Source organism: Gossypium arboreum, chromosome 4 (genome assembly GCF_025698485.1).
Source record: "Gossypium arboreum isolate Shixiya-1 chromosome 4, ASM2569848v2, whole genome shotgun sequence".
NCBI classification, from domain to species: domain Eukaryota; kingdom Viridiplantae; phylum Streptophyta; class Magnoliopsida; order Malvales; family Malvaceae; genus Gossypium; species Gossypium arboreum.
The window spans coordinates 14,719,600-14,744,413 of NC_069073.1; the positions used below are offsets into that span (position 1 = coordinate 14,719,600).

Here is a 24,814-nt window from a genome sequence, read left to right on the forward strand (position 1 = left end):
AATAATAATAATAATAATAATAATAATAATAATAATAATAATAGTAATAATTAATTTAATAAAATAGTCAAAATAACAAATAAAAAGACTTAATTGAACCTAAAACAAATGTTTAGGGTAAATTTGGAAATAAATAAAAGAGAAAAGGATCGAATCAAGTGTGCGAATAACAAGGAGAGACTAAAGGAGAAAATATCCCCGCCCTCCAAAATGCAACACTTTACACGAGGCTAAAATGAAATCAAAGCAAAAATTCTAGGGAAAAATTAGAAATAAAAGAAACTTAATTGCAAAACCATAAAAAAAGCGGAAGGGCTAAAAGTGCAATTAGCCCTTCTACTCAAAAACACGCGGATCATGAGGCGGGTCGGGTCGGACGAGGGCAAAAACGACGTCGTTTTAAGGCTTATGAGCTTAGGCCAAAACAACACTTTTTTAATTCGTTTTAAGGCTTATGAGCTTAGGCCAAAACAACACTTTTTTAATTTACTATTTAAGTCACACTTTTTGAAAAAAAAAATCATTCTATCTTTAGTTTTTTTTTAAAAAAAACTTCAAAAAACTCTAAACTCTCTCCTCCCCTCTCTAAGTCCGGCCTAACTCCAGCCGAGCGCTTTCGAGGGCTCCGCCACCGTCGATGATCGGAACTTCAAAAGTTGCCAATTTTTTGGCGATTAACAAGGGTAAGCCTTTTCTTCTTCTTTTATTATTATATATCCATATAAAAGGGAAAAAATGAGAAAGAAGATAAAAGAAAATGAAATCACCTCTTTGCTTCGAATTTTCTTTTGTATTAGTTGCGTGTGTTTTTTGTATTGAGTTCGTAAAAAAAAAAACAATGAATATTTGTGGCTTTTTATAGCCATATTTACAACTGTTTATTGCTTCTATTCGTTGCAGGTATGGTGAACGTGGATGGCGTGATGCGTGGGCGCATGGTGGAGAACGTAGGTAGTGGAGGCATGGGTAGCGGCGACTAAAGAAGGGAGCAGCAGCTAGGGCTAGGTTTTTCCTTTTTGCTGAAAAACTAGTTTAGTTTTGAGTTGTTTGGGCTCTAGTGTTAGGTTTATTTTGGGCTTGTAATTGGGTTTGTTATTTTTGTAATTTTAGACTCTTTTTTTGGACTTTTTTTAAGTGGATTGTTTGAGTTTTATTTATTTATTGGACCAGGCAGAATTGGCCTGCTACAATAATAAAATTAACAATAAAATAAGAGTTATTTAATATCTAAACAATAACAACATAATAGTGAAATTATAACAAAATAAAGAGAAAATAATAAGAAAATAGCATTGAAAAATACTATTGTTGGTTCCATCACTGTTTATATGAACCCAATTCCCCATTGTTGGTTCCTCGAAAGTATATTCATGGCAACAAACCTATTCATCTCTAAATGCAGAAAAATACTGTTTAGCTCAACTATTCGAGCCTTTGACTATCTTTCTTGAACTTCAAGTTATGCCTTGAAAAATAAAAAAATTACGATTCTTTTAAATGCGCCAAGCGAGTAATCTAAAAAGGTAAGCCTAATTTTTTTCTAAATGTTACAATAACAAATTTAACTAAGAAAAAATAGCTGAAATTAATAATTGAACTTAATTTTTTAAGTTAAAATATAAAAAAATCTAAAAATAAAAATATAATAAAAGTAGATGAATATAAAACATATATATGTATATATATATTCAATATTTCTTATTTATTCAAGAAACAATCAATCATTCAACATCAAAGTAGGAGCTTTAACAACCATTCTTAATAAATTTGACAACGAAATGAAACCGACCACTCAAAATATTAGAACAACCAGATTCTTATTGGACCGCCCAGCTGGTTTGTTTGTTAATAATTATTGAAATCTAGGTCATACTATTGGTTTTCGGCTTTTATAACATCCAAAACATGGAATAAAACTTGGTTCCACTGTTTTGTTCAATCAAAATCAGTGCAGAAAACATAAGTCAACCACAAGTCCTCATCTTCTCTTGCAACACCCTACTTTTATTTGACCTTTTTTTTTTTTTGTTCATGTCTCAAGGAGAATCCAATCCAGATGGTAACACTCAGGCCAGCAGGGTAATTGATCACCGCTTCTTTTTCTTTTTTCCATGTAAGCTTTGCAAGTTTGATTATAATTTTCAATCTCATTACATGATGTTTTTATCTTCTTTTTTTTTTTTTTTGCAGTTTATCAATGAATTCCCAGTGTTCACGAATCAGATCGACTTATTAATAGCAAAATACGAGAAGTTGGTTGACACTGAAGCAACTCAGCTGGATGAGATCAATAGTTTGAAAGTCATGGTTGCGGACAAAGATGAAAAAATCCGCATACACGAACAACGGTGCCGTGAGCTTCAGGAAGAGGCGAACGAATTGAGGGCGAATTTGGAGAAAACCAAGAAGGAACATGATGTGAAGGTATCTGAGCTCGAGAAAAAGCTCAAGGCCAAGGAAGAGGAAGTAGGCAAAATGATCAATAAGGTTGAGGAGACGGCTAATTCGATGACTTGGGGAAAAGCTAAGAAGCTTGAACTTAGGCTCGGGTGTAAGTGTGTACTAGCATAAGTCTAGTTTTTTCATGTCTTGGATGGGTAAAATTTTGAAGGCTGCTACCATGAATTTTTTTGCTTGTATTTCACGAATAAACTGTTGTTCTACTTGCCTGTGCAGCCGCAGTTGGATGACAACCAAAATACTCGTAGATCAAGGTAAACTGTGAAATTGATGTTACACATACATACCCTTTTGAGTGGTTATTAGTAATGCAGAAGCAACTACGTCAGGACAAAAAAAATCATCAAATCAAATATGAGATATTATCCTTATCAGAAAAACTGTGTGTGATTCAAAAGAAATAAAATAGAGTTCAAAATTTCTCCTATAAAGTGGAGGAAGCCTAGAAAAGGCATTCAAGTTAGTTTTGAAATATTTCTCAAAGTTATTTCTCATCCACCATTCTCCCCTATTTTGTACTACTAGTTTCATTCTGTAAATTTGTATTACCATCCCTAATATCAATAAATTTTGTCATATTGTGCTTCCCAAGATCTAGGGATAGGTATATGGAAAGGCGTCGATCTCCAAGTAGGGTGAGGCGTTTTTCAAGATCTCCAAGAGAGAGCGAAGATGATTACAGAAACGAGTAAGAGCAAGTTTATTTCATTCAACTTTTGATGTTATACGAACAGTGTGTCTATTCCCATTTCCGACTCTTATTTTTTAAACTTTGTTTCAATGATCACATTTGTTGGAAGACTGCGGAAAACAATGTGGCCTGGAAAACGACCAAAATCGAGGTCTAGGGATAGAGGCAGCAGTAGATGAGCCCTACTGGCTAGGTGCTGCCTTCCTTTATTGCATTACTCTGTATTTTACAATGGACTTCTTTCTTATATATTTCATTTCATGTTCTACAGTGACTATTCACTAATTGATATTTGAGATTTGTATTGCAAATGAGTATTTAGGGCATAGAATCATGGGAGCAGTTCCCTATATATTTTATCTATCATCATTATTATCTAGTGCAGATGTTGATATCCCTTGTCAAAATCCACATCACTTATAATTACATTTCTAAATTAGCTTTATTTTGTTGGATAATGATTTCATTTGGAAAATTTGGGCGCCACATGCAAAGACTTCTAAATATTGGACATGACACAATAAGACCAAAAATACCACAAAACACAGAAATTCAAAAACAGAAACAGCACTATATCAAGGATTAAAAAGAAGACCTTGAAATTAAAATATATTAGATATTTCCAAAACATAGCAACACAAAGTTGCTCAACTTCAAACATTCAAAATAATGAATTAAAACTTATTCTTAAAGCTTTCAAACAGGCCACAGATTTCCCCCTAACCGCAAAATAGAAAGAAAAATAAAAGATTTAAGAATGGGCAGGCTCAACTAAGAAATTTACCATTCGGTTTAACAGATTTAGGCCTAATACAGTTTCTTCGCAGTTAACTTTAATGGATAAGTTTAATGGATCAGAGCATTTACCTTCAACAGTAAGGGTAATCAAACAAGGAATTGAGCTACTCAAAATTTCGGAGCTGAACCGTAGGCGCAAACCTGATGCATCATCTTGATTAGGAGGAATGGGCATATCAATAGATACAAGACAAAAATTTGCATTGCCAAGCATTTTTAGTGCTCACATATTGCGAGAATTTTGTCTTCCATTGACAAACTATCTCCAGGTTCCTTGTTTAGCTCCTCGATGTGGTCAGTGAATGGGCAACTGTCATAGATAAGCCAAGAAAATCCAGTTAAGAACAGTCTGGGATATGATAATTGAAAAACAAAAGAAACAATAATAGTACAAAGTTTGAAAAGATGATTGCTAAGCTCTCGATTGAAATAAGTCGTAAATACATAAAATTCAACTCCACTATGATGTGACAAACCTCCTTGAGTATTCGAACATCCCTGGGAGACGGGATTCTTTATCAGTGAAAGCTTCAACATCCATCAGCAGTGGCTTTACGAAATATCCAATATTGGGCCGCAACTTAACTGGAAGCTTCTCACCATCGTAAAATAAAGCTAGCTTCAAAGGCAATAGATGGTGATGAAAATAAACTTGAATAATCCTTCTTGTTGTCTGACCTGGTTCTAAAGAGGCAATCTCTTCCATTGGAACAAGTGTTGGCACATTATCAGATGAGGCTCTGTTAGACTCCACATTGACCAACTTTATTCCCGATATGGTCTCTGATGAACAGTTCTTAAAAGAAACTTCTATGCAGACAAGTAGTCACGATATGCTTGATATTTCTGATGAAAAAGAATAATCAACCTTCAAATCATTTCTATTTGCAGGCTTCAAGAGAGAATAGCTTTTTGGTTTTATCCGCTTTCCAACATCCCCAATAGATATTCTTGCCAAAGATTTACGGACTTGACTTTGCTCCAACATTCCTGGGTTTGATGAACCAGGTTGTTCCTCCAACCATGACTCTAGAGCTCGATTTGACATTAATTCCCCTAGATTAGCAGGAGAAGAATGAAAAACTCCATTCTGATTTTCAGCAGCATTTCCAATGTCGGAAATCTGAAGCAACAGGTCTGCATTATCATTGCCTTCATTTGATTCACCATCATCACCATGGCCACTGCTTCTCGAGCCAGAGAAAGAGTGCTGTGAACCATAATCTGAAGCACTTTCGTTGTCTGAAGGATCAGATGATGTGCCATGATCATCTGTCCCACTATAATCGGCTGCCTCCTTCATAATTATACGTGTTCCTTCAGGCTCATTAATGTCATCAAGGAGCAAACTGCAGGGCTTTGGAAGAGGTTCGTACCCGGGAGCAGTATGAAGAACCATATGTGAGAGAGACCCAGGTAGATAAAATCGGTAATTAATTGATTCAGTTTTCACTTCTCTTTGTTTCCTAAATATGCAGTTCACAACTATGTGTAGGTCTTTTTCAGAAAGACTGTACACTCCTTGTGACCCTTGAGAGATGAAATTATATGATAAAAGTTCCTTTAGGAAACAAGCTCGGTCACGGACATCATAGTTCGAATCACATTCAGCCAGTTCAACCAAATATCTGAAAACTTTCTTGAATGTCGACAGACCTTCTCCTGTAGCACCTGATAGAACCTGCAAGTACAAACAAACTGAAAGTACAGGCTTTTTCTCTGAACATTAACAAGAAGCAAGCGAAAAAAAAAAAGAACTACTGATAAACTACAAAACTTAAAATGAATTAAAGATGACATGCAACAGCAAGAGTTTTCGAGCTTTATTTATTTTACTTTTTTTTAATATGATATGGCTACTTGCTGCAACTAATCCTGACTGACAACCTCCATCCCATTTCATAAGTAAAACAGATTATTGGAGGAAGGCCAAATATCTTTTCCCAGAAATATTTGTCCATAGCTAGGCTAGAATTGATCAAGAATATTATAGCTCTTGGAAATACCTTAGTCACTGTACTAAGAATTTGAAGCTTTGTTTCCAACGCTTCTGAAGTAAAGCACCATGCAAGATACTTCAGCACCATGGTTAACATCCTAGGAATTATCTCCCCCAAAGAGCTGTATTCTCCCACCATCCAAATAATCATTGCACGAACTGAAGGCACCTTGATTGAATCCAAACTACGGACTAACTGAACTATAACCTTTAAATAAAAAATAAGATGTTGGTTATCAGCCAATTAATATGAAAACACAGCAGGAATGCAAATAATTTAAAGATTCTGCCAAAATAAACAGAGAGGTATGCAAAAAACGCATAGCTAAAGCTGAATGAAATAAGCAAGAGAGAGATACCTTCTCATGAATTGGTGGGTCTTGCTTTATGATTGATTTTATAGAGATAGTTGCCTGAACCAAAACATCTGCTTCTTGATATCTAGACCCTAAATCTTTAGTCAAGAGCTCTGCAAAATTTGGTATCACTTCAGAAAACAATGGATTCTCTGAATGTTACCAGACAACAAGAAGTAGGAAAAGACGAGTAAACCCTGTCTAGTCAGTGTTAACAGCCCATCTACACATATATGTGCCATTTTTGGAAGTTGTCGTGTGCATATACCAATTGCAGCAACAGTAGCAGCAGCAAATCACCTGTCTGGATCTCTAATATAATCCTAACAACATACTATAATATAAGCATCAATTCATGCGATCAAGGATCAGCATACTTGTACAACAATGTAATTTCAACTGGTCAGTTGACCTCAATTATTTCTTTTGTGCCAAAGACTAGGAAATAACTTAGTGTAAGACGCTCAAAAGTGGCAAAGAAAGGATTATTATTATTATTTTGAAGTCCATTCTGTCCATATCACTTCTTTCTTCCTAACATAACACAAGGACTGAGAATTACTCTTTTTTCCAGATCTCCAAGGTTGGCTTGGCAGTGCAAGGATTGAGACCTTGAAGAGCCAAGCACCAAAAGTACAGTCGAAACGGTCAGGTTAAGCACCTTTGGTAACTCACATGAGCTCAAATAGAACCACACCCCCTTTCAAGAGAATCTGAACAGTTCAAAAAGAAATAACTCTATATTCCATTGACCAAAAAATTGTTTAATGGCATTCAGTTTCAGTTATTTTGGTCAGGCTTTTGCGAGAAGAAACACAATTTAAATGATATAGCATCACATCAGATCCATAATCAGAAGAAAATTCCCTAAACAAAATGATTTGCATAGGATGAAAATGGCCCAAAAATACCACCCTCTCCAATACTGGTGACTGCAAAAATACCTTTGTTCTTAGAACATATGGATGCAAAGGAAACTCATTATGATATACCATACAGAAGTTTCAATGTGACTTCTATTTCTACTATCTTGCATTTCTACATATTGCAAATATCAACAATGATAAGGAATTCCTTATGAAGACAGCAGGTACCTGAAACTCTTTGAAAATAGAAGAAATGGACGAGTCTGTCGCAATAGATGAAAGTATCTCAAGCTTCAAGGCTTTGACTTGATATGAATCAGAAGAATAAATGAAGAAGTCCTCATGGTATGGAGCAAAGAGAGATGGCATTGCTTTAGCAAATACTTGAATGTTGCAAAGGACCTACTCATTCAAATCAACAGAACCATTTCTTACCATCTCCAGCAATCAACTTGAAACATAAACTAGGCAGATAACCCAAATCTAAAATTGGTTTTGCCAAATGAAATAACATAACTGTATGAATTCCAGAACAATAAACATATTGAATTTCAATTACAAGAGAATAAATATGTTATAATGTGCAGCCAGCTTCAGTATGGACTAAGCAAGACTAAACCATAATATTCTGCATGCTTAGAATATTTGCTCTAGAATATTATAAATCTAACTGTACTAGCTAATCTACACTTAAAACATAATTTTCCGCAAGCTTCTTGGGAGAAACTCATATACTTAACACAATTTCACTTCTGTGTCTAAAATAATAATAAGGTTAGTTATCTCCTGGTACTTTCATGTTAGGAATTCAAAAAAAGAAACAAAACTATTAAATCACATTTCACTTCCCGATTATAGATAACACAAATTTTATTACATTTATGCCTCTAAACTTTAGCAAGCAAAAACTGCTTACCACCTCAAAACAAAACTTTCCTGGTCAGAATTCTGGTGCAATTCATAAAAACTAAAAGTCAAGTACTAAAATTGATAACTCCTTGAAATGATGACAAGTAAACAGAGAACAATGCAAAATCTTAAATGCTGTTAAAATAGAAAACTTTGCAATGAACTATTGCATTTACATAAACATATATGGGTACATAGATGTACACCCATGTTACATAGTTTGTATGCACAAGTGAAAAACATAGCATGATGGCATAATATAAATGCATGAGATAGAAGAAATAAGTAAGTCTAATATACCACATATTTTGAGACATTGGAGGATCTCAGTATAAACAAGAGTGGTTTGATAATTCTTTTAACATCCTCCTTTGGTGCCATTATCCAATGTACACAAGCTGCTGCTAGTACCACAGCACTGTTGTTACTCCGTAACAGTGGAGACGTAGAATACAGCAGGATCTTCACATCCTCATTACTTTTTCCAGATGTAAATTGTGCATCATTTAATTCAAAAGGCACCCTTTTGGCATAACTTGACCTAGAGAAATATTCATCAGGACCCTCAATATAACCCCTGGAAACCATATTTACAAATTCAGAGTCACATGCCCCACTGTGATTGGATTCCTTTGCTAGCCTGAAGTCATCATCTGAAACATCTTTTTCAGAATGGAAGTTGTCAGTACATTGCAGAGAAGACATAATGGATTCTTTCACAAGCCCGTGCCTTGCAATAACATAGCGTAGAAGGATTCCAATTAAGACTATCTGACCCCACTCTTCCACATCAGGAAGAATCTCACATAACATTCTATAGTTCCTCCTGATCAAAGATAAATTAAATGGACAAACAGAAGCAAATGCAGCAGCAGCAGCACCAACTACTGCAGGGGAGTGGTCATTTAACAATATCCCAACAATCTGCGAAGTTTAAATATTTAATAGTACTAAACAAACACTATCAAAATATATTGTACAAGAGATAGATGCCTAAGGTGTGATGATACTAAAGACATCTAAATTTGAATGTCTAATTAAAGAATCATAAACAAACAGAAGAACCAATAGTCTTTGCAAACTATAGAAATTCTTGGAAAATGCATGAATAAAATACATTTTAGATATGATCTGTGCAAATCTCATGACAAACTAGTCTCAAATTCAAAGCAGTCTTCTTAATAAGCAGTTTTCACCGGATAGTGACATGTCAATTTGATCAAAATGAATGAAACTAGAAAGCAAAAATAACTATAAACAAATAAAGTTATCAAGCAAACCTCTTCAAGTGTGGATTTTTGTTCCTCTAGGCGCAAATCATGCAATTTGGGAAGAGCATTGGCTGCACATTTTCTAACATAAACAGTTGGATCTCTAGCACACCTGTTCACTGCCACCAAAACAAGAGGTGCAATAACATGCAGACGAATTCCTGCCATAGTACGAAGTGCCCATGCTCTCACCAATGGATTCGGATCCCCCAAATCCTTCTGGAAACAATTAATTGACAGCAATGCTTCATTTGGATGCCTACAAAAGTAAATACAGAAATGATTGGGAATATGTTACATCTTTAACACAACAAATACAATCCATTTGATCACCCCTCTCTTATTTCAAGCTAATGAGATGCTACCTACACAAGCACTGATTTTATATGATGCATCAAATAGTCCTCCCAAATGATTCATAAATCATTTAACCTTGAAAACCCCATAAAACCACTATTTAATAACTACCCTAATCTTAACTTCTTCTATAACAAATTATCCATTATAATCCATTATAATTAGGGAAAGAGAATTATTTGGAGCAAGCAGACACTTCAGTTGTACTAGATTCCCCTTGTTTTAGCAATGTTGCTAATTTAACACAGGGGAACCTCAATTAGAATTTTAAGAGAAAATTCACCCGAAAAAAAGGAAGTTTGAAGAACTTACTTTTCAGCATAATGCAGTAGATACAAGTAAACCAGCTTCTTTAGTTCCAAAGATTGTGATGCAACATTTTTGACAACCTGCAATTCCATCAGCGAAAGAGTGAAAAACATGCACGACACCATTAACCAAAAATATCCCATTGACAAACACTAATTTCCTTCTTAATACTACAAACAACTATTAATCGCCAGATTCCAGAGACTCCAAAACCATTTCTTAACAACTCAAAACAAGGCCAAGGATAATGAATTATAAATTGAAATAGCGGGATCTAGTTAGAACACATTTTTGAAATGCTTAATTTTCTTTCTCATTTTCCTACTACTTTCTCGGCAACCAAAGAGATAACTGAAACAACCAATTCTTATTCATTGAATCTCAAAGTTCAATGCACTTTCTAAGAATTAAACTATAATATCTAAACTTTAAAACACTGAACTTTATTTCCGTAACAGAGCTCCGAAAGAAATTTCAAATTTTAGAACACTCTAATATTAAAATTCAGTTCAAATTTGCATAGATTCATTCAACAAACTGACCTGAGGGAAGAAATTGGAGACGTCTAGGCCTTTAGCGATGAGAGCGAGGAGTCGCTTGAGAGCTTCGCATTTCTCCGAATCATATTTGCTGTCTAAAAGCGGCGCTATGTTAACGTCATCCGGATCGTCGTAAAGGTGAGCATCGGTTCCGAACCGAAACACCATTGTCGATGCCACGCTCAACGTCTCCGCCGTTGCGCCGAATTGAGGAAACACTTTTCAATTACTATATTCCTTTTCTTTTTTCCAATAATTAAGAATTATTATTTTTAATTTGTTATCAGAAATGTCTTTAGATTGAGTTGGGATTGGATTTACTTTTAGCATGATCATCTGAACTCGTTTGAATATATATACTACATCATGCACATGCAAATTAACTCATCCATTTGAGATTTCTTTGGTAAAAGTACCACAACAGTCCCTGTAATATACCCCAGATTCCATTTTGATCCCTCTACTGAAAAATGGGTAAACTAATCCTTGGAGCAATATAGCTTTACGTTAAAATTATACTGATAAATGTTTATTTTGGTGTTTTATGTATATAAATTTTAGATTTTGATCATTACACCTTTATTAATTTTGGTACATACTCTTTTTTATTTGGAGCAAATTGACATGGACCCCAACCTTTCCTTTCTCATGTGACTCTATTTTGTGTTGCATAATCACATTAGTAAATAATTTAAAATTTTCTTAAGAAATATAAAAAATTAGTTCCAAAAATTATGGGAAAACACCTATTCAAAATAAATATATTCCAATTTAGCCAACCAAATTATCATATTTTGATTCTAATATATTTTCAATTTTAAAGCAATCATACATACACACTAATAATTTATTAGATGTAAGTATTTGGCATGTGAAAAGCATTACATCATTTAGCCCCATTTAAGGAAAAGAACAGAAAATGAAATCTTTTCATGTAAAAGTCAGTGGGCTATTTTTTAGTTAATATCTTGAAAACATTTATTATTATATGTATACTCAAAAACAACAATTATGAATATAATTTTATATAAATATATATAGCTAGAAATTTAGGTGTATATAGTCAACATTATGTAGGCCCAAAAATATCAAGAGAAGGGAAAAATGGTATTTTAAAATTTCATCAATTTTTCTTAAATAAAAGAAGTCAAATGAAGAAAAGCTTAGACAATCAATCTATAGTCTTGCCCACTATTTTGGTATACCTCAACTAAAAATTTCTAGAATTTCAATAATGATTTGAATATGAAAATATAATAAAGTTAAGTTAAGAAATTTAGCGAGAAATTAGTTAATTAAAATTTAAGGATTAAATTATAAAATTTTAATAACTATAGAGTTTTAATTTAGAAAAGGCTTAAGGGCCTAATTAACAATTATTTAAAGGACTAAAATGGTTATTAAACCATTCTTCATCATGAATTAGTGGATAATGATGGTTAATTCCACTAAGTATAGTTTAAGATTAAAATATGTATAATAATGTTATAATTAATTAATTAAGAATGGTTAATTAAATTAAATTAATATTAATATTAATCTAAGTATATAAGCTAAATTGGGTGGAAGATTGTCATCTTCCTCCCTTGCTTCACAATCCAAAATTAAAAGAAAATAAAGGAAAAGCTTGGTTCAAACTTTAGCATTCGACCAACCAAAATTGATAAGGTAATAAAGCTAATTTCATGTAATTTTTATAGATTTATGATCATGGGAGCTTGATGTAGCTAGCTCATGTATCAATTTGTCCAATTTTTAAGTTTTTAAAAAGTTGTCATTGTAGAGAAATTGATGAATTAGACTTGAATTTTATAGATATTAAGCTTAGATCATGATAAGGACTAAATAGTAAAACTAATTAATCTTGTTAGATAACTTTGAAACATTAGGGGATAAATTGAATAAATGGAAGACCTGTCATGAAATTAGGTTATGAATAAAGAGTCTATCGTCCTTAATGAAAGAATGTGAAATCGAATTTTGATCCAATGCTAGATATCGAAAAATACGCATATCCAGAGTATAGGGAAATTGAATAAAATGAAAAATATGGTTGGTTTTGTATTTGAATGTGAATTAAATGAAACATGATATTGTTTTATTTATTGAATTATTAAACGTAACAAAAGACGACGTCGAACTGTCACAAGAGAAAGGAAAAGTGAGAGTCGTCGATAAGTGACGAGAGAATTTGTTTTGTACTTTTATAATTTGAGATCATTATATTATATACATTTACATGTTGATTGCATTATATTTTGGTATAAAATTATTCATATTGAATGATATTGAATATTGAGAAAATTAGAATGAATTGAATATGGTATAAAATAGTGTGTGATATAATTGATATATGATGTGCAATGTAAATATACTATGAACTATGTTATGTGAAATTGAATGATGATATGTATTAACATTATAAATTTACGTAACGTAAGTGAAATGTGATTCACGATAGTCTGTGATAGATAAGGTGAGTTGCTTATATGAGCCAAAAGGCTAATTAGTAAAAAAATGAATCAATGGATTCAATACCAATGTGATAACGAGAAAGAATTTAATGTGATAGTAGAAAGTATGACATGGCATGTTTACATTGAATTGTTGATTGTAATATTGTATGATTTAGTATAAATGTATAAGCTTAATTAAATGAGTTTGTGCATCATCTTGGTAACTTGGTTTCAACGATACATGAATTGGTATATAAAATTCGTAGCCGCATAAATGATATATTAATGGAAATATTTGACATGAATAGAACATGAATTGGTTGGAATTAGAACTTGATTTGTTTGTGTTCATTTAGCTAATGTTATTGCTTCAATAACTTGAATCATGAAAGTATCATTGAGCTTTATTACTCAACATACAATTTGTTTATTCCATATGTAGGTTTAATTGAATCTAAAAGTTACAAGAAGTGAATTCAGCATTTAATTTGTAGCACTCAACTCAACAATATTTATATAGTCCATAATATTTTTCGATATATGGCATGTACCTATAGTCGAGTCAGTCTCATAATATAAATGGTTTTTTGGTACATTGAAGTTTACATTTTAAAATGATAAATTGCCTTATGCATATATGTCTATGGTTTCAATGGTTCAAAGGTAGAAATTGCCTTGTATATTCTTGAGTTTTGAATAGTTAACCTGATAAGTTTGATAATGATGATATAATTACAATAGTTTATGAAGTATTGAGAGTATGTTTATATGTTAGAACATGGTGGATATGAGTTTGGCCATTTTGTTAGACCATTATGAATAAGTAAAAACTGAAGGTCATGTCGCGAGGTCAGACTTTTAACTTTACGATAAGGGGAAGTCTGTGAATTATTTTGCGACTTGGAACCCTCAAAGTTGTTACGTCAACCTGATAGTTTAAAAATCTTATGATTTTTCCTTATTCGATCTCGGGTTAGCAAAAGATCTTTCATAAGCTCGTGTAAGACTTGAAAATGATTGTATAACATATTATGAATGTATAATATACTTACCAACATGCATAAATGGTTAAGTCGTGTTGTAATTGGTTGTAGTTGCTCTGACAACGAATGTGACATCCCATAGCTCGAACCGATGATCGGGTCAGGTGTGGAGTGTTATATTTACAATTTCTATCTTTTAGCAAGTTTAAAATAGTGCCACACATGGTTGCACCACATGACCGTGTGCTACACACGGTCATACCATACGACCGTGTGGACTATTTAATTTGGTGCAGGTTTATCCCACACGATCATAGGTTGTTACACGGTCTGAAGACACGACCGTGTGACCCTATTTTGATTTGCACACGGGGGGCACACGGTCTGACACGTTCGTGTGATCATATTTTTGGATTGTATACGATTTGACCACACGACCTGAGCTCTATATTAAAAAATTTCACTTTTTTTTTCATATTTTTCTATTTTATTTCAAATTAGTCACTGTTTATTTCCAAACTATTTTTAAGGTCTTGTAAGCTCAAAATAAGGCCCACAATTGTATATATATTATGTTTATTGTGTGGATTGAATATTGTTATTTAAATTAATAGTTGAATAGTTTTACGATGAGAGTTGATTCAATGTATCTTGTAATACTCCGTAACCTTAATCTGATGATGAAGACGGGTTAGAGTGTTACACCATTAATAAAATTTCAGTATGTTTTTAGAAAAAGCATGTCTTTCTAAGGGTTTGTTTGTTTCATTGAAAATGGCTCTCGAAAAATGATTTTTAGAAAATGACTTACTTTCCTAAAAAAATTAATATTTTTTGGTGTTTGGATGAATCTATGTAAAATATTTTCTATTGTTTGATGATTTCTTAAAAATATTTTATAAAAATTATTTTCAATGAAACAAACATACATTTAAGATTTTCTTTATCTTTTCATTATTTAATTGAGTTTATTTTATATCTATAAATTTATATTTCACATTGTTTTTACATATATTAAAAATATTTTGTTAATTCATATTCATTACAACATTATTATTTAGTTACATGACTACCAAGTGAATATTTTTATTTAAAATGTGACATCAACAAAATTGACAAAAAATTAACAATATGAGCAATTGGACTTGATTTTTAAATTTGAAAAGTAAAGGGTTAAATTCTTGAAAATAAAAATATAGAGACTAAATTACAAATTTGTGAAGAGTGCATAGACTTAATATATATTTTAACCTTTATACTACAAAACATCTATAATTAATATATTTATAATTGTAATAAATATTTATTATTAAAATATTAATATTGAATATTTTCAATAATATGTAAGAATATTATTTAAAATTATTGTTTTTAAAATTTATTATTAAAATAAAATTAAAATATTAAATAATTTATTAAAATAATAATTTATATTAATTATATTAATAATTTATTATATGACTAAATATAAATGATTAAATACGTATATTTAATAATATTAAAATATAATATTTTATATTACTATTTTAATAATTATAAATATTTTAAAAATAAAAATAAAATTATTATAAATAAATAATATTAAACTTATTTTAAGTTAATTTTTATATAAAAATAAAATTACCTATGTAGATGAGCTCTTCCTCAAAAAATAGTTTATACTTTTCCTAAGGATAAGCCTTATAAGGAAAATAACTTATTTTACATGTTAATTTGTAAGTTATTTTATATAACCAATTAATAATCTGAATTATTATATCTTAATTTTTAAAGTATAGAGAGCAAAATATAATTTAAAATGTATCCAAATAAATTTATAGTCTATTAAAAAAATAGTTTAATTATCAACTTAGTTTAGATACCAATTTAGAAGCCGAATTAGCTATTCCTAGTTTGAAGTCAATAAACCCCTTTGTTTTTCATCCTCCTTCTGAAGAACCTTGGCGCACTCTCTAAACACTCTCTGCTCCTAGGCCCCGTCCGACGTTGTCGTCTCCATCCTTGCCGCCGTTAGCAGGTTCGAACTCCTAAAATGCCTAACCTTGTTTTTATACTTCCGTTTTTGTCCTTCATTTCCTTATGCTTTTTATGTTTCTTTCTTTTGATAATGTGATGGGTTTCAGTTTGAAGAAGAAGGATCTGCAACATTATATAATTTAATTGACTTATTAAGCTGAAAAACATATATATATATATAAATGGAAATGCATGGTTTTGTTTGTATTAGGGTTTAATTTGATTGTGTTGGTTTTGTTCCTACCATTTTAGGTTCCCTTGAAAATGGATATCAGCTCTGGAGAAGATTCAGATATCAGTGAGTCTGAAATGGAAGAGTATGAAGATAAATACTATGAAAAATTAAAGAATGGGAATTACAAAATCAAGGTTTCCAATGAAAAGTATACTTGTCCCTTTTGTCCCAAGAAGAAAAAGCAAGATTTTTTATACAAGGATCTCCTGCAGCATGCTTCTGGTGTAGGAAAAAGCAATTCTGATAAAAGAAGTGCTAGAGAGAAAGCAAATCACCTAGCTTTGTTTAAGTATTTGGAAAATGATCTTCGTGGGACTGTGGGTAGTAGTTCATCTTCGGCGGCGGCGGCAGCAGAGGTGGAGGACCCTCTTAGTGGTTGTGACCATGATGAGAAGATTGTGTGGCCGTGGACTGGAGTTGTGGTTAATATTCCTACTCAAAAGTTAGAGGACGGGCGATCTGTAGGAGGAAGTGGATCCAAGTTGAGGGATGAGTTGATCAGGAGAGGGTTCAACCCCTTAAGAGTTCACCCACTATGGAATTATCGTGGTCATTCAGGGACTGCGGTTGTCGAGTTCCGTAAAGACTGGCCAGGGCTACATAATGCATTATCATTTGAGAAGGCTTATGAGGCAGACCATCATGGTAAAAAGGATTGGTTTGCTAATAATGGTGTTAAAGAAGGTCTTTATGCTTGGGTTGCACGCGCTGATGACTACAAGTCAAGTACCATTATTGGCGAACATTTACGCAAGATTGGTGACCTTAAGACCGTTTCTGAGCTCATGGAGGAAGAAGCCAGGAAACAAGACAGACTGGTAACAAATTTGACAAATATCATTGAGACTAAAAATAAACACATACAGGAGATGGAACAAAGGTGTTCTGAAACTTCCAAGTCCCTCGAGGCCTTAATGGAAGAAAAGGATAACCTTAGTCAAGCATATAATGAAGGTGTGTTTTAACTTTTGCCATGTAGGTTGAGTTTTCTTGTAAAAAAACTTGTATAGTATGCATTGTATTCATCTGTTGGTTTTATTTGTTTTTAAACTGTTCAGTGTCTTTAGTTTAGTTCCCACTTTTGAGTCTGTTACATGTCATTACTGTTTTTTAGCTACATTGTGGAATGACTTTAAATTTTATGTTGGAAGTTTTTTCTGATACTACTGTTCACGTCATGTAGGTTGGGTTTCTTATTGAAAAAAAAAAAAAAACTGGTTGTGAAGTATGCATTCTATTCATATGTTGGTTTTATTCTGTGTTAAACAGTCCAGTGTCTTCATTTTGTTCCACCTTTCTAGTCTGCTACATGTTATTACTGTTCTTTTACTACATTTTGGAGTAACATTTAATTTTTATGTTTGAAAGTGTTTTCGGGTATTACTGTGTCTCAATGGTATAAACTTATGTTTCTTCTGTTTGCAGAGATTAAAAAGATTCAAGTAAGTGCAAGGGATCACTTCCAGAGGATTTTTAGTGACCATGAAAAACTGAAGTCACAGTTAGAATCCCATAAGAAAGACCTAGAGTTGCGTGGAGTTGAACTTGAAAAGCGTGAGGCACTGAATGAAAGTGAAAGGAAAAAGTTGGCTGAGGAGCTTGAAGAGGTGCTGTGCTTCATTCTTGATTTTCACTTTTGCTTGTTGATCCCTTCAGTTTTATATTCAAGTGTGTTTGGTACTACTTTCATCTCATAGTCAGGTCGTATGACCACTCTGGAATGGCTGCCATCGGAACTCATAGTATTGGTACAGAGTTTTTGGTTTTGCAACAATCCTTGTGAAGCATCAGGTGCTGAAATTAACTTTGTTGTTCCTCATTGGCAGTCTTGGTAGAAATGCATTTGGTGGATATAGTTGTTGATCTTCAAAGTTATGGACCAAAATTGGGAGTTTCAACTTCAAATTTCTTTCTCCTGAATATGAATGTAAACATATTGCAGTTTACATATCTACAGTTAACTATTTCCTACCATGAATTTGTTTTGCGGAACCAGTTGATGTGTTTTGTTTCTAGTCGTATGCTTGGGAATTTCAGTCAAAAAGTCTCTAGAAAATCAAGACTAACATATTTCTTCTTCCAGAATGCTGTTCAAAATAGTGCACTACATTTGGCTGCTTTGGAGCAAAAAAGGGCTGATGAAAATGTAATGAAATTGGCTGAAGATCAGAAGGTTTGTTTGCTATTCATGCCTTTTTCTTTGATATCAGAATACTCCTTGTCAGTTTTGGAATGCTGAGCGTTGTTATGACCCTTAATTATACAGAGGCAGAAGGAGGAACTTCACAACAGGATAATTCAACTTGAGAAAAAATTAGATCAAAAACAGGCATTGGAACTGGAAATTGAGCAACTGCGAGGATCACTGAATGTAATTAGGCACATGGGAGATGAAGATGATATGGAAGTTCTTGAGAAAGTGGATGCAAGTCTTAAAGAGTTGAGAGAAAAAGAGGCAGAGCTTGAAGACTTAGAAGCATTAAACCAAACTCTTATTGTAAGAGAGCGCAAGAGCAATGATGAACTGCAGGATGCTCGCAAAGAATTGATTAATGTGAGTTCTATTTTCTTTTTTCTTTTCTATTTTTAAAATCTTACTGCATGAACCCAAAAGGTCTTGTGAACTCCCATCTTATTTGTATGATCATAGAGATGTCCTTCATTTTGAAAGTCTTCCAGATAATGGATATCGGAACTGTGATTTCTATTGCAAAAAAAGAAAAAAAAAAAAAAAAGAAGAAAATAAATAAGCCAAATAAATGATGTCTAATGGATAGTAGTGCAGGCAATTACATTTTCTCTTGGCATTTATCATATTGGTTGCATTTGAATGCTTTTCTTCATTAAAAATTAATTGATAACATTCAAAAAATTTTATGATGCGCTTGTTTTTAATTGGATCAGGCAAGTTCCTTTAATTGCGTAAATGATTTTTGCCAGGAATACTACAGTTCTATTTCTGTGCCTTTTATGAGATGATCTGCTCACTTTATAACTCTTAAAAGGAAATGATTGTAACTGGTTACTCTATTAACTGTTTTCTACTGAGAATTGTGAGGTTTATAACTGCTACTTGATTTCTAAAGTATTTTAGTGTTTATAATATCATTCCTGAAAATGTCTGCTTTAGGTTTTTGTGTGCTCATCCCAAGCTTTTCTTGCCATTCAGGAAGCACTGATTCATTCACTTTGTAGGGATTAAAAGAAATATCCACCCGTTCACAAATTGGTGTCAAGAGAATGGGAGAGCTTGACAGTAAACCGTTCCTTGAAGCCATGAAAAGAAGGTATAATGAGGAACTAGCAGAGGAGAGAGCTTCAGAAGTCTGCTCATTGTGGGAAGAATATCTGAAGGATCCTGACTGGCATCCTTTTAAACGCATTAAACTTGAAGGAGGAGAAGAATATCAGGTCTTCATTTCATGACTTCATGAAACTTTTGCTGTTAATTCCCTCCCTTCTACTTTCCTCAAATTTAGGTTGCATGATAAACCATGTTAGTTTGCATGGTTATTATATATATACATAGAGAGAGAGAGAGAGCTTGTATACAGTGTAAATTTAGGTAGGCAGCCATAAGCCAAGCCAACAATCTGTAAAGCTAACACTTAAAGCCTGCTAGCTTAAAAGGTAAATGTAGTTAAAATTGGTAAACCTTGAAGCATGTCAGTGAACCATGCCCAAAATTTTATATATACACATATATATTCTGTTAATTGGATATGTTAATGCAGTTCCTGATGAAAAATCTTTAATATAATAGATATGAAGTCCATGCAAAGTTGTTTTGTGAAATACATCTTGCTTGTTTCTTGTTCCATTTTGTGCTGTTTCCATCAGAGTGAATGATTTGCTCAATGTCGGCATTTCCCTGTCAGGAAGTGATTGATGATGAAGATGAAAAGTTGAGAGATTTGAAAGATCAGATGGGTATTGAAGCGTATAAGTCAGTTACTTCAGCCATAAAGGAAATAAATGAATACAATCCAAGTGGAAGGTACATAATTTCTGAGTTGTGGAATTACGGAGAAGGAAGAAAGGCAACCCTGAAAGAGGGTGTTACATTCTTACTGAAGCTTTGGGACAACGCTAAACGCAAGCGAGGAATGACCTGAAGGTCGCTAATTTGTTTTTCAGGTAGTTATTTTTTGAAAGGAGTGAAATTTTCTTAAAGGTTAATATATATATAGAATTATAATATCTTCAGTCATGATCTAGAAATGGTGAATAAAGTTGTCAACTTCTGCATTTAGTATAATGTTGTTACTATAAACAATATATTAACTAATCCTATTAAAGGCAGTCGTTAGCAAACAATGAATAACTTATCATTTTCCTTTTTTATCACAGGAAATAATTTGCTGACTGCCTATAAGGAGCAGTACCCATGGGGGGAAAGCAAAGAATGCATCTCCGTAATATCGGATTAGGTTTGCCGAGTGTAGTGTTTAATGCTGTCTTTATTGTTGTCTGTGTTCTACATAATTGAATTCCATGTTAAATAATATTCAGCTCCCAAGCCAGGAAACAGGTTCCTTACTGGGAAGAAACTGCATTCATGTAACATTTAGAATTTAAGCTCATGTCAACTAAGAACTGCTTATGTAGTATGGTTTACAGATTAGGCTCATGTCCAACTTGAACTTCCTTTGGTAACATGGGAGTCGAGCCATGATGCAGCCCCGCAAACAGGGACATGTTTTTAATATATTGTATTGTGTGTTTTAAATTAACCTCGAGATTCACTCTTTTTTTTTTTTAATTTCAAGTTTATTAATTATTTTTATTTAATGATAAATTTAATCACGAAATAATTTTACATCTTTTGTTAATTTGGTTTCTTTTAATTATTAACTTTTTGAAATAGTAATCAAATTATTTTTTTATAGAAATGTTGATTAAAATATTAGTCTTTTAACGATGTTGGTATGACAATCTACAGAGTGCCATACATTTGTTTCATGTTAATATTACACTATTTATTTCATGTCATATTAATAAATAATTTAATAATTATAAAATATTAAAAACTCAAAATTCAAATAAAATTATAAAAATTTCATAAAAATTTAAAAGTTAGTATAAACTACATGTAGGCTATCATGTGTAAAAATTTAAAATTTTAATTTATATTATCATAAAAAAATAGTAATTCTATTCTTTTTAAAAGATTTATGGTTATATTTAACAATTTTTATTATGTAATCTTTTAAAGGTTAAAATTATCTATTTTATTAATTTCTTTTGAAGAAAAATTATATTTTACTATATTTTTACATATTATTCTAATTTCAAATATAAATTTATACTATCTATTTTTATGTTATGTTTAACTATTTAGTTGAATAAACTTTTTAGTGAGCCAACGTAGGATGATCATTAATTTTCTCATACAACACTCCATTCGTACAAATGCTTCAATGTTAAATTAAATATAACTTGAAACAAAAGGATAAGAGCCATCTAAAAATTATTAAGGGTTAACTTAGTATTATTTTTAAAAAGTATTTTTGATTGTTTGGTTAACGTAATTTTATATTTAGATTTTGGAAATGTGATTATCATATTTCAATTTTAAAAATTTCGATTATTTCACATTTATATTAATGTCAAGATTTTGAAATATAAGAATAATTTTACATTCTTAACATTGTCTAACATTTTGAAGTATACCACCTCTTTCGTAGTTAGTCTTATATTTTGGCGATTCTCGTTCTTGTTTTGTTTGGCTTATTTTGGTCCGTCTTTGTTCGTTTTATGAACAATTGGACGGTTGAGTAGGGTGTTTTGTGTCTTGTTGCTGTGCTGCGGTGGCGGTGCTTCCTCTTGAACGGTGCTTTTGTCGTTTCCTCGGAAGGAGTGGTGAGGAGTTGCTAAGCTTCGGCAAATGTTTCTTGACGGTGACGTTGAGCGGTGGTTTTTGTCTTTTATGTTTTACGTTTTATTTTCTTTTGCATGTTTTTCACGTTCTTTCTTTTCTTTAGTCGTTATTTTAGGTTTTAACATTTAATTGGTAGTTACTGGCTTTTATTGACGTCGTCTTTGGTGTTTGTTGTTTCTGTTTCTTTTGCTTTTGCTTTTAGGTAGTTTTAACTTTGCGTTTTCATTTGTTTTATCCTTGATCTGTTTCCTGTTTTTCGTTCTTGATTTTATTTTGGTTTTTGTTTCGAACTTCATCTCTTTTTTTTTCCTCTTTATCTCTTTCTGACGTGGTTTTTGCTAGTTTTCTCCGTTGTGCTTCCCTTCGCCTTCTGATCAGGGTGTCTGTTCCGTTCGAAGCAGAAGGTGGGACGTCTACGCTCTTTCTTGGTGTTCTTTAAAGACTGGTCCCCTTAAGCTTGCGTTCGCCTCTTGATCGGTGTTGATGCGACTGGGTGGTTTTGCTTCGTTCTCTTCTTGTTTTCCTTTCTATTGGTGAACTGATCGGGGGATGATTCGCTCTCGGTGTTTTGGGGTGGACGTTTTCTTGGTTTCTCTTTGACGGCTGGTGCATCTGGGCTGGTGTTGCTTCGGATTGTTGGTGGAGGTCCTCCTGCCCGGGCTTCTCCTCTGTTCTTTTTTTTCTCGTTTAGACTGTTTAATTTTTTCTGTTTTTTGTATTTTGTTCCAGTTTTGATGTTTTGTATATGGACTGTATAAGGGACTGTTTAATTTTGTTTTGGTGAGATTTTTCCCTTTTGTTTCGTTTGTTCTTGTGATTGCTTGGTTTTTTCGATTGTTTTCTGTTCATGGTGTTTTTCTGCTGTAGTTTTAAGTTTCTTTCTTATTGTTTGGTTCTTGTGCGGTTTGCTCTACTTTCTTGTGTCTTTTGTCTTTGGTGTCGTGGTTCAGTGGCTCTTTCCGGCGGGGGTTGGGGGAGGTGGCCCCTGTTTGGATTTGATGTTCTTGGCGCTTTTTTCTTCGACGGAGTGCGCACCTGACACGGGTGGTGATACGGGAGTGGCGGTGGAGGCCTTCTTGCTCGTGCTGCCTTCTTCATTCGGAATTATTTATTTTATTCATTTTTTGCATTTCACTGTAAAGCTAGTTTTATTGTTTGGGATGTAAAAGGACCGTACAGGGACTGTTTTTATAATTTTCTTTTTTCATTGAGCCTTCTTCTCTTCGTTATTGTTTTGGCTTGGCCTGCTGGGTGATTGCATGATTATTTTTGGGACTTTCTACGTTTCATTTTAAGGTTTTTTTTTTTTTTTTTTGGATTTTGTGGTCTTTACTTGGCTGTGGTGGAGGGTGGCAGCCTTTCGCGATTGGTTTTTTTTTCAGCTGTGGGTTCGGTGGGGTTGTGTTTCTGTCTTAAGCGGTGGGCTGGTCCTGGTTTGGTGTGATCCGTTTGAGTGTTGCTGGGTTGGGGTGCGATGGCTGCCGAGTTAAATGACTTGCTAGCGAATCTTAAGTTTTCAGAATCTCAAAAAGAAAGGGCAGTCTGCCAAGGCTCGACAAAATCAGACATGTAGGGATTTAAATCTTGGGCTGTTGGGAAATTTATGTCGGGAGAAAAGATTAATCGAGAGGCGATGTAACGGGTGCTAAAATCACTATGGTACACCAAGGAACTGGTTAACTTTGTGGCTATGACAGGTGGTCTGTTTTTGGTGAAATTCGGCTCGAGGGATGATAGGGATAGGATCCTTAATTTGGCCGATTGGAGTTTTGATCAAAGGTTATTTTCCATGGTCCGTTTTGTGAACGGACAAGATACAAGTTGCTACAACTTTATTTACGTGCCTTTTTGGGTTCGAATTTTCAATATTCCATTGGAAAAAATGGATCGCCAGGTGGCCCTTGATGTTGGGAAAGCTATAGGAGAGGTTTTGGCCATCAATTGGAGGGATATGGATGGATGTTGGGTGGACTATATTAAAATAAGAGTTAAATTGGACATCTCTAAACCATTGAGGTGGGTGGTTTACTTGGTTGGGGTTGATGGAGAAGAGAATAGGGCAATCAAATTTGGGCATAGGTACATGGCGAAATGAGATTAAAACCTTTGAGGTTGGGAACGGACATGAAGGGGGAAGGTTTGAAAGCACAGCTGGTAAGGGTGATTACGTGATGGGACAGAGGGGGAAGGGTATGACTAGGACAAGGGATGAGATATCAGATTCTTGCTCCCCGTTAGGTATGTGTATTGATCAAATTAGGCGAATTCGGAATAAATGTAAAAAGAGTAAGGTTGGGAACGAGGAAGCTATTGATGAGAGCCCGATAAGAATGGTCCGTAGAAAATTATCGGAGGGAGGTCTCCTTTCAAGGCTGCGGTTGGCGATCAGCCTCACCTAGAGCCCTGTGACAGCTCGTGAGTTGAAACAACTTCTTGCTGTCAATGCCCCTGATATTGTTTTTTTGAGTGAAGCTTAGCTTCGGGTTAACAAGTTTGAGCGTATTTGGGTTTGTTGTAAAATGGATGGTTGTTTTGTTGTGGATCCGGATGGTCGTAAATATGGTCTTGCTTTATTATGGAGGGATAGGGTTGGCGTGATTATTCAGAATTACTCTGAGTATTATGTGGATTATGTGGTTAAGATGGAGGGGAATGATCAGATTCGTTTTAGGGGACCTTAATCAGAGA

General features: G+C 33.4%; 2 protein-coding genes, 2 long non-coding RNA genes and 1 pseudogene across 5 annotated transcripts; 4 read left to right on the plus strand and 1 right to left on the minus strand.

The window, feature by feature from the left end:
* Positions 1-517: 517 nt before the first annotated feature.
* On the plus strand, positions 518-1,157 carry LOC128291757 (uncharacterized). The gene is made up of 2 exons (XR_008281599.1): positions 518-683; positions 901-1,157. It is a non-coding gene; the product is annotated as an uncharacterized LOC128291757 (long non-coding RNA).
* A 613-nt stretch (positions 1,158-1,770) lies between these two features.
* Positions 1,771-3,465, plus strand: LOC108460324 (uncharacterized). Of its 2 annotated transcripts, XR_001867509.2 has the most exons (5): positions 1,771-2,079; positions 2,191-2,551; positions 2,677-2,714; positions 3,053-3,148; positions 3,261-3,465. XR_001867509.2 is itself a non-coding variant. In XM_017759772.2 (4 exons), the coding sequence occupies exons 1-3, from the start codon at positions 2,032-2,034 to the stop codon at positions 2,688-2,690; spliced, it is 423 nt and encodes a 140-aa protein (XP_017615261.1). In that variant the 5' UTR covers positions 1,771-2,031; the 3' UTR covers positions 2,691-2,714; positions 3,053-3,465. The 2 variants fall into 2 exon arrangements, 1 of the variants encoding a protein (XP_017615261.1); XM_017759772.2 differs by having other exon boundaries at positions 3,053-3,465.
* Positions 3,466-3,726: 261 nt separating this feature from the next.
* On the minus strand, positions 3,727-10,881 carry LOC108458567 (AP3-complex subunit beta-A-like; annotated as a pseudogene).
* Positions 10,882-15,831: 4,950 nt separating this feature from the next.
* On the plus strand, positions 15,832-20,978 carry LOC108460323 (protein INVOLVED IN DE NOVO 2-like). The gene is made up of 8 exons (XM_017759771.2): positions 15,832-16,011; positions 16,263-17,199; positions 17,671-17,852; positions 18,329-18,418; positions 18,512-18,799; positions 19,441-19,656; positions 20,124-20,382; positions 20,596-20,978. The coding sequence occupies exons 2-7, from the start codon at positions 16,275-16,277 to the stop codon at positions 20,358-20,360; spliced, it is 1,938 nt and encodes a 645-aa protein (XP_017615260.1). The 5' UTR covers positions 15,832-16,011; positions 16,263-16,274; the 3' UTR covers positions 20,361-20,382; positions 20,596-20,978.
* A 925-nt stretch (positions 20,979-21,903) lies between these two features.
* On the plus strand, positions 21,904-23,333 carry LOC128291683 (uncharacterized). The gene is made up of 2 exons (XR_008281503.1): positions 21,904-22,328; positions 22,469-23,333. It is a non-coding gene; the product is annotated as an uncharacterized LOC128291683 (long non-coding RNA).
* Positions 23,334-24,814: the final 1,481 nt, after the last annotated feature.

Bases quoted from the DNA above. Each gene is read 5' to 3' on its own strand.
- LOC108460324 (XM_017759772.2), top strand. From the start codon at position 2,032: ATGTCTCAAGGAGAATCCAATCCAGATGGTAACACTCAGGCCAGCAGG. The intron at 2,080-2,190 runs GTAATTGATCAC...TTTTTTTTGCAG, and splicing joins GTAACACTCAGGCCAGCAGG to TTTATCAATGAATTCCCAGT.
- LOC108460323 (XM_017759771.2), top strand. From the start codon at position 16,275: ATGGATATCAGCTCTGGAGAAGATTCAGATATCAGTGAGTCTGAAATG. The intron at 17,853-18,328 runs GTGCTGTGCTTC...TTCTTCTTCCAG, and splicing joins TGGCTGAGGAGCTTGAAGAG to AATGCTGTTCAAAATAGTGC. The intron at 18,800-19,440 runs GTGAGTTCTATT...TTCACTTTGTAG, and splicing joins CTCGCAAAGAATTGATTAAT to GGATTAAAAGAAATATCCAC.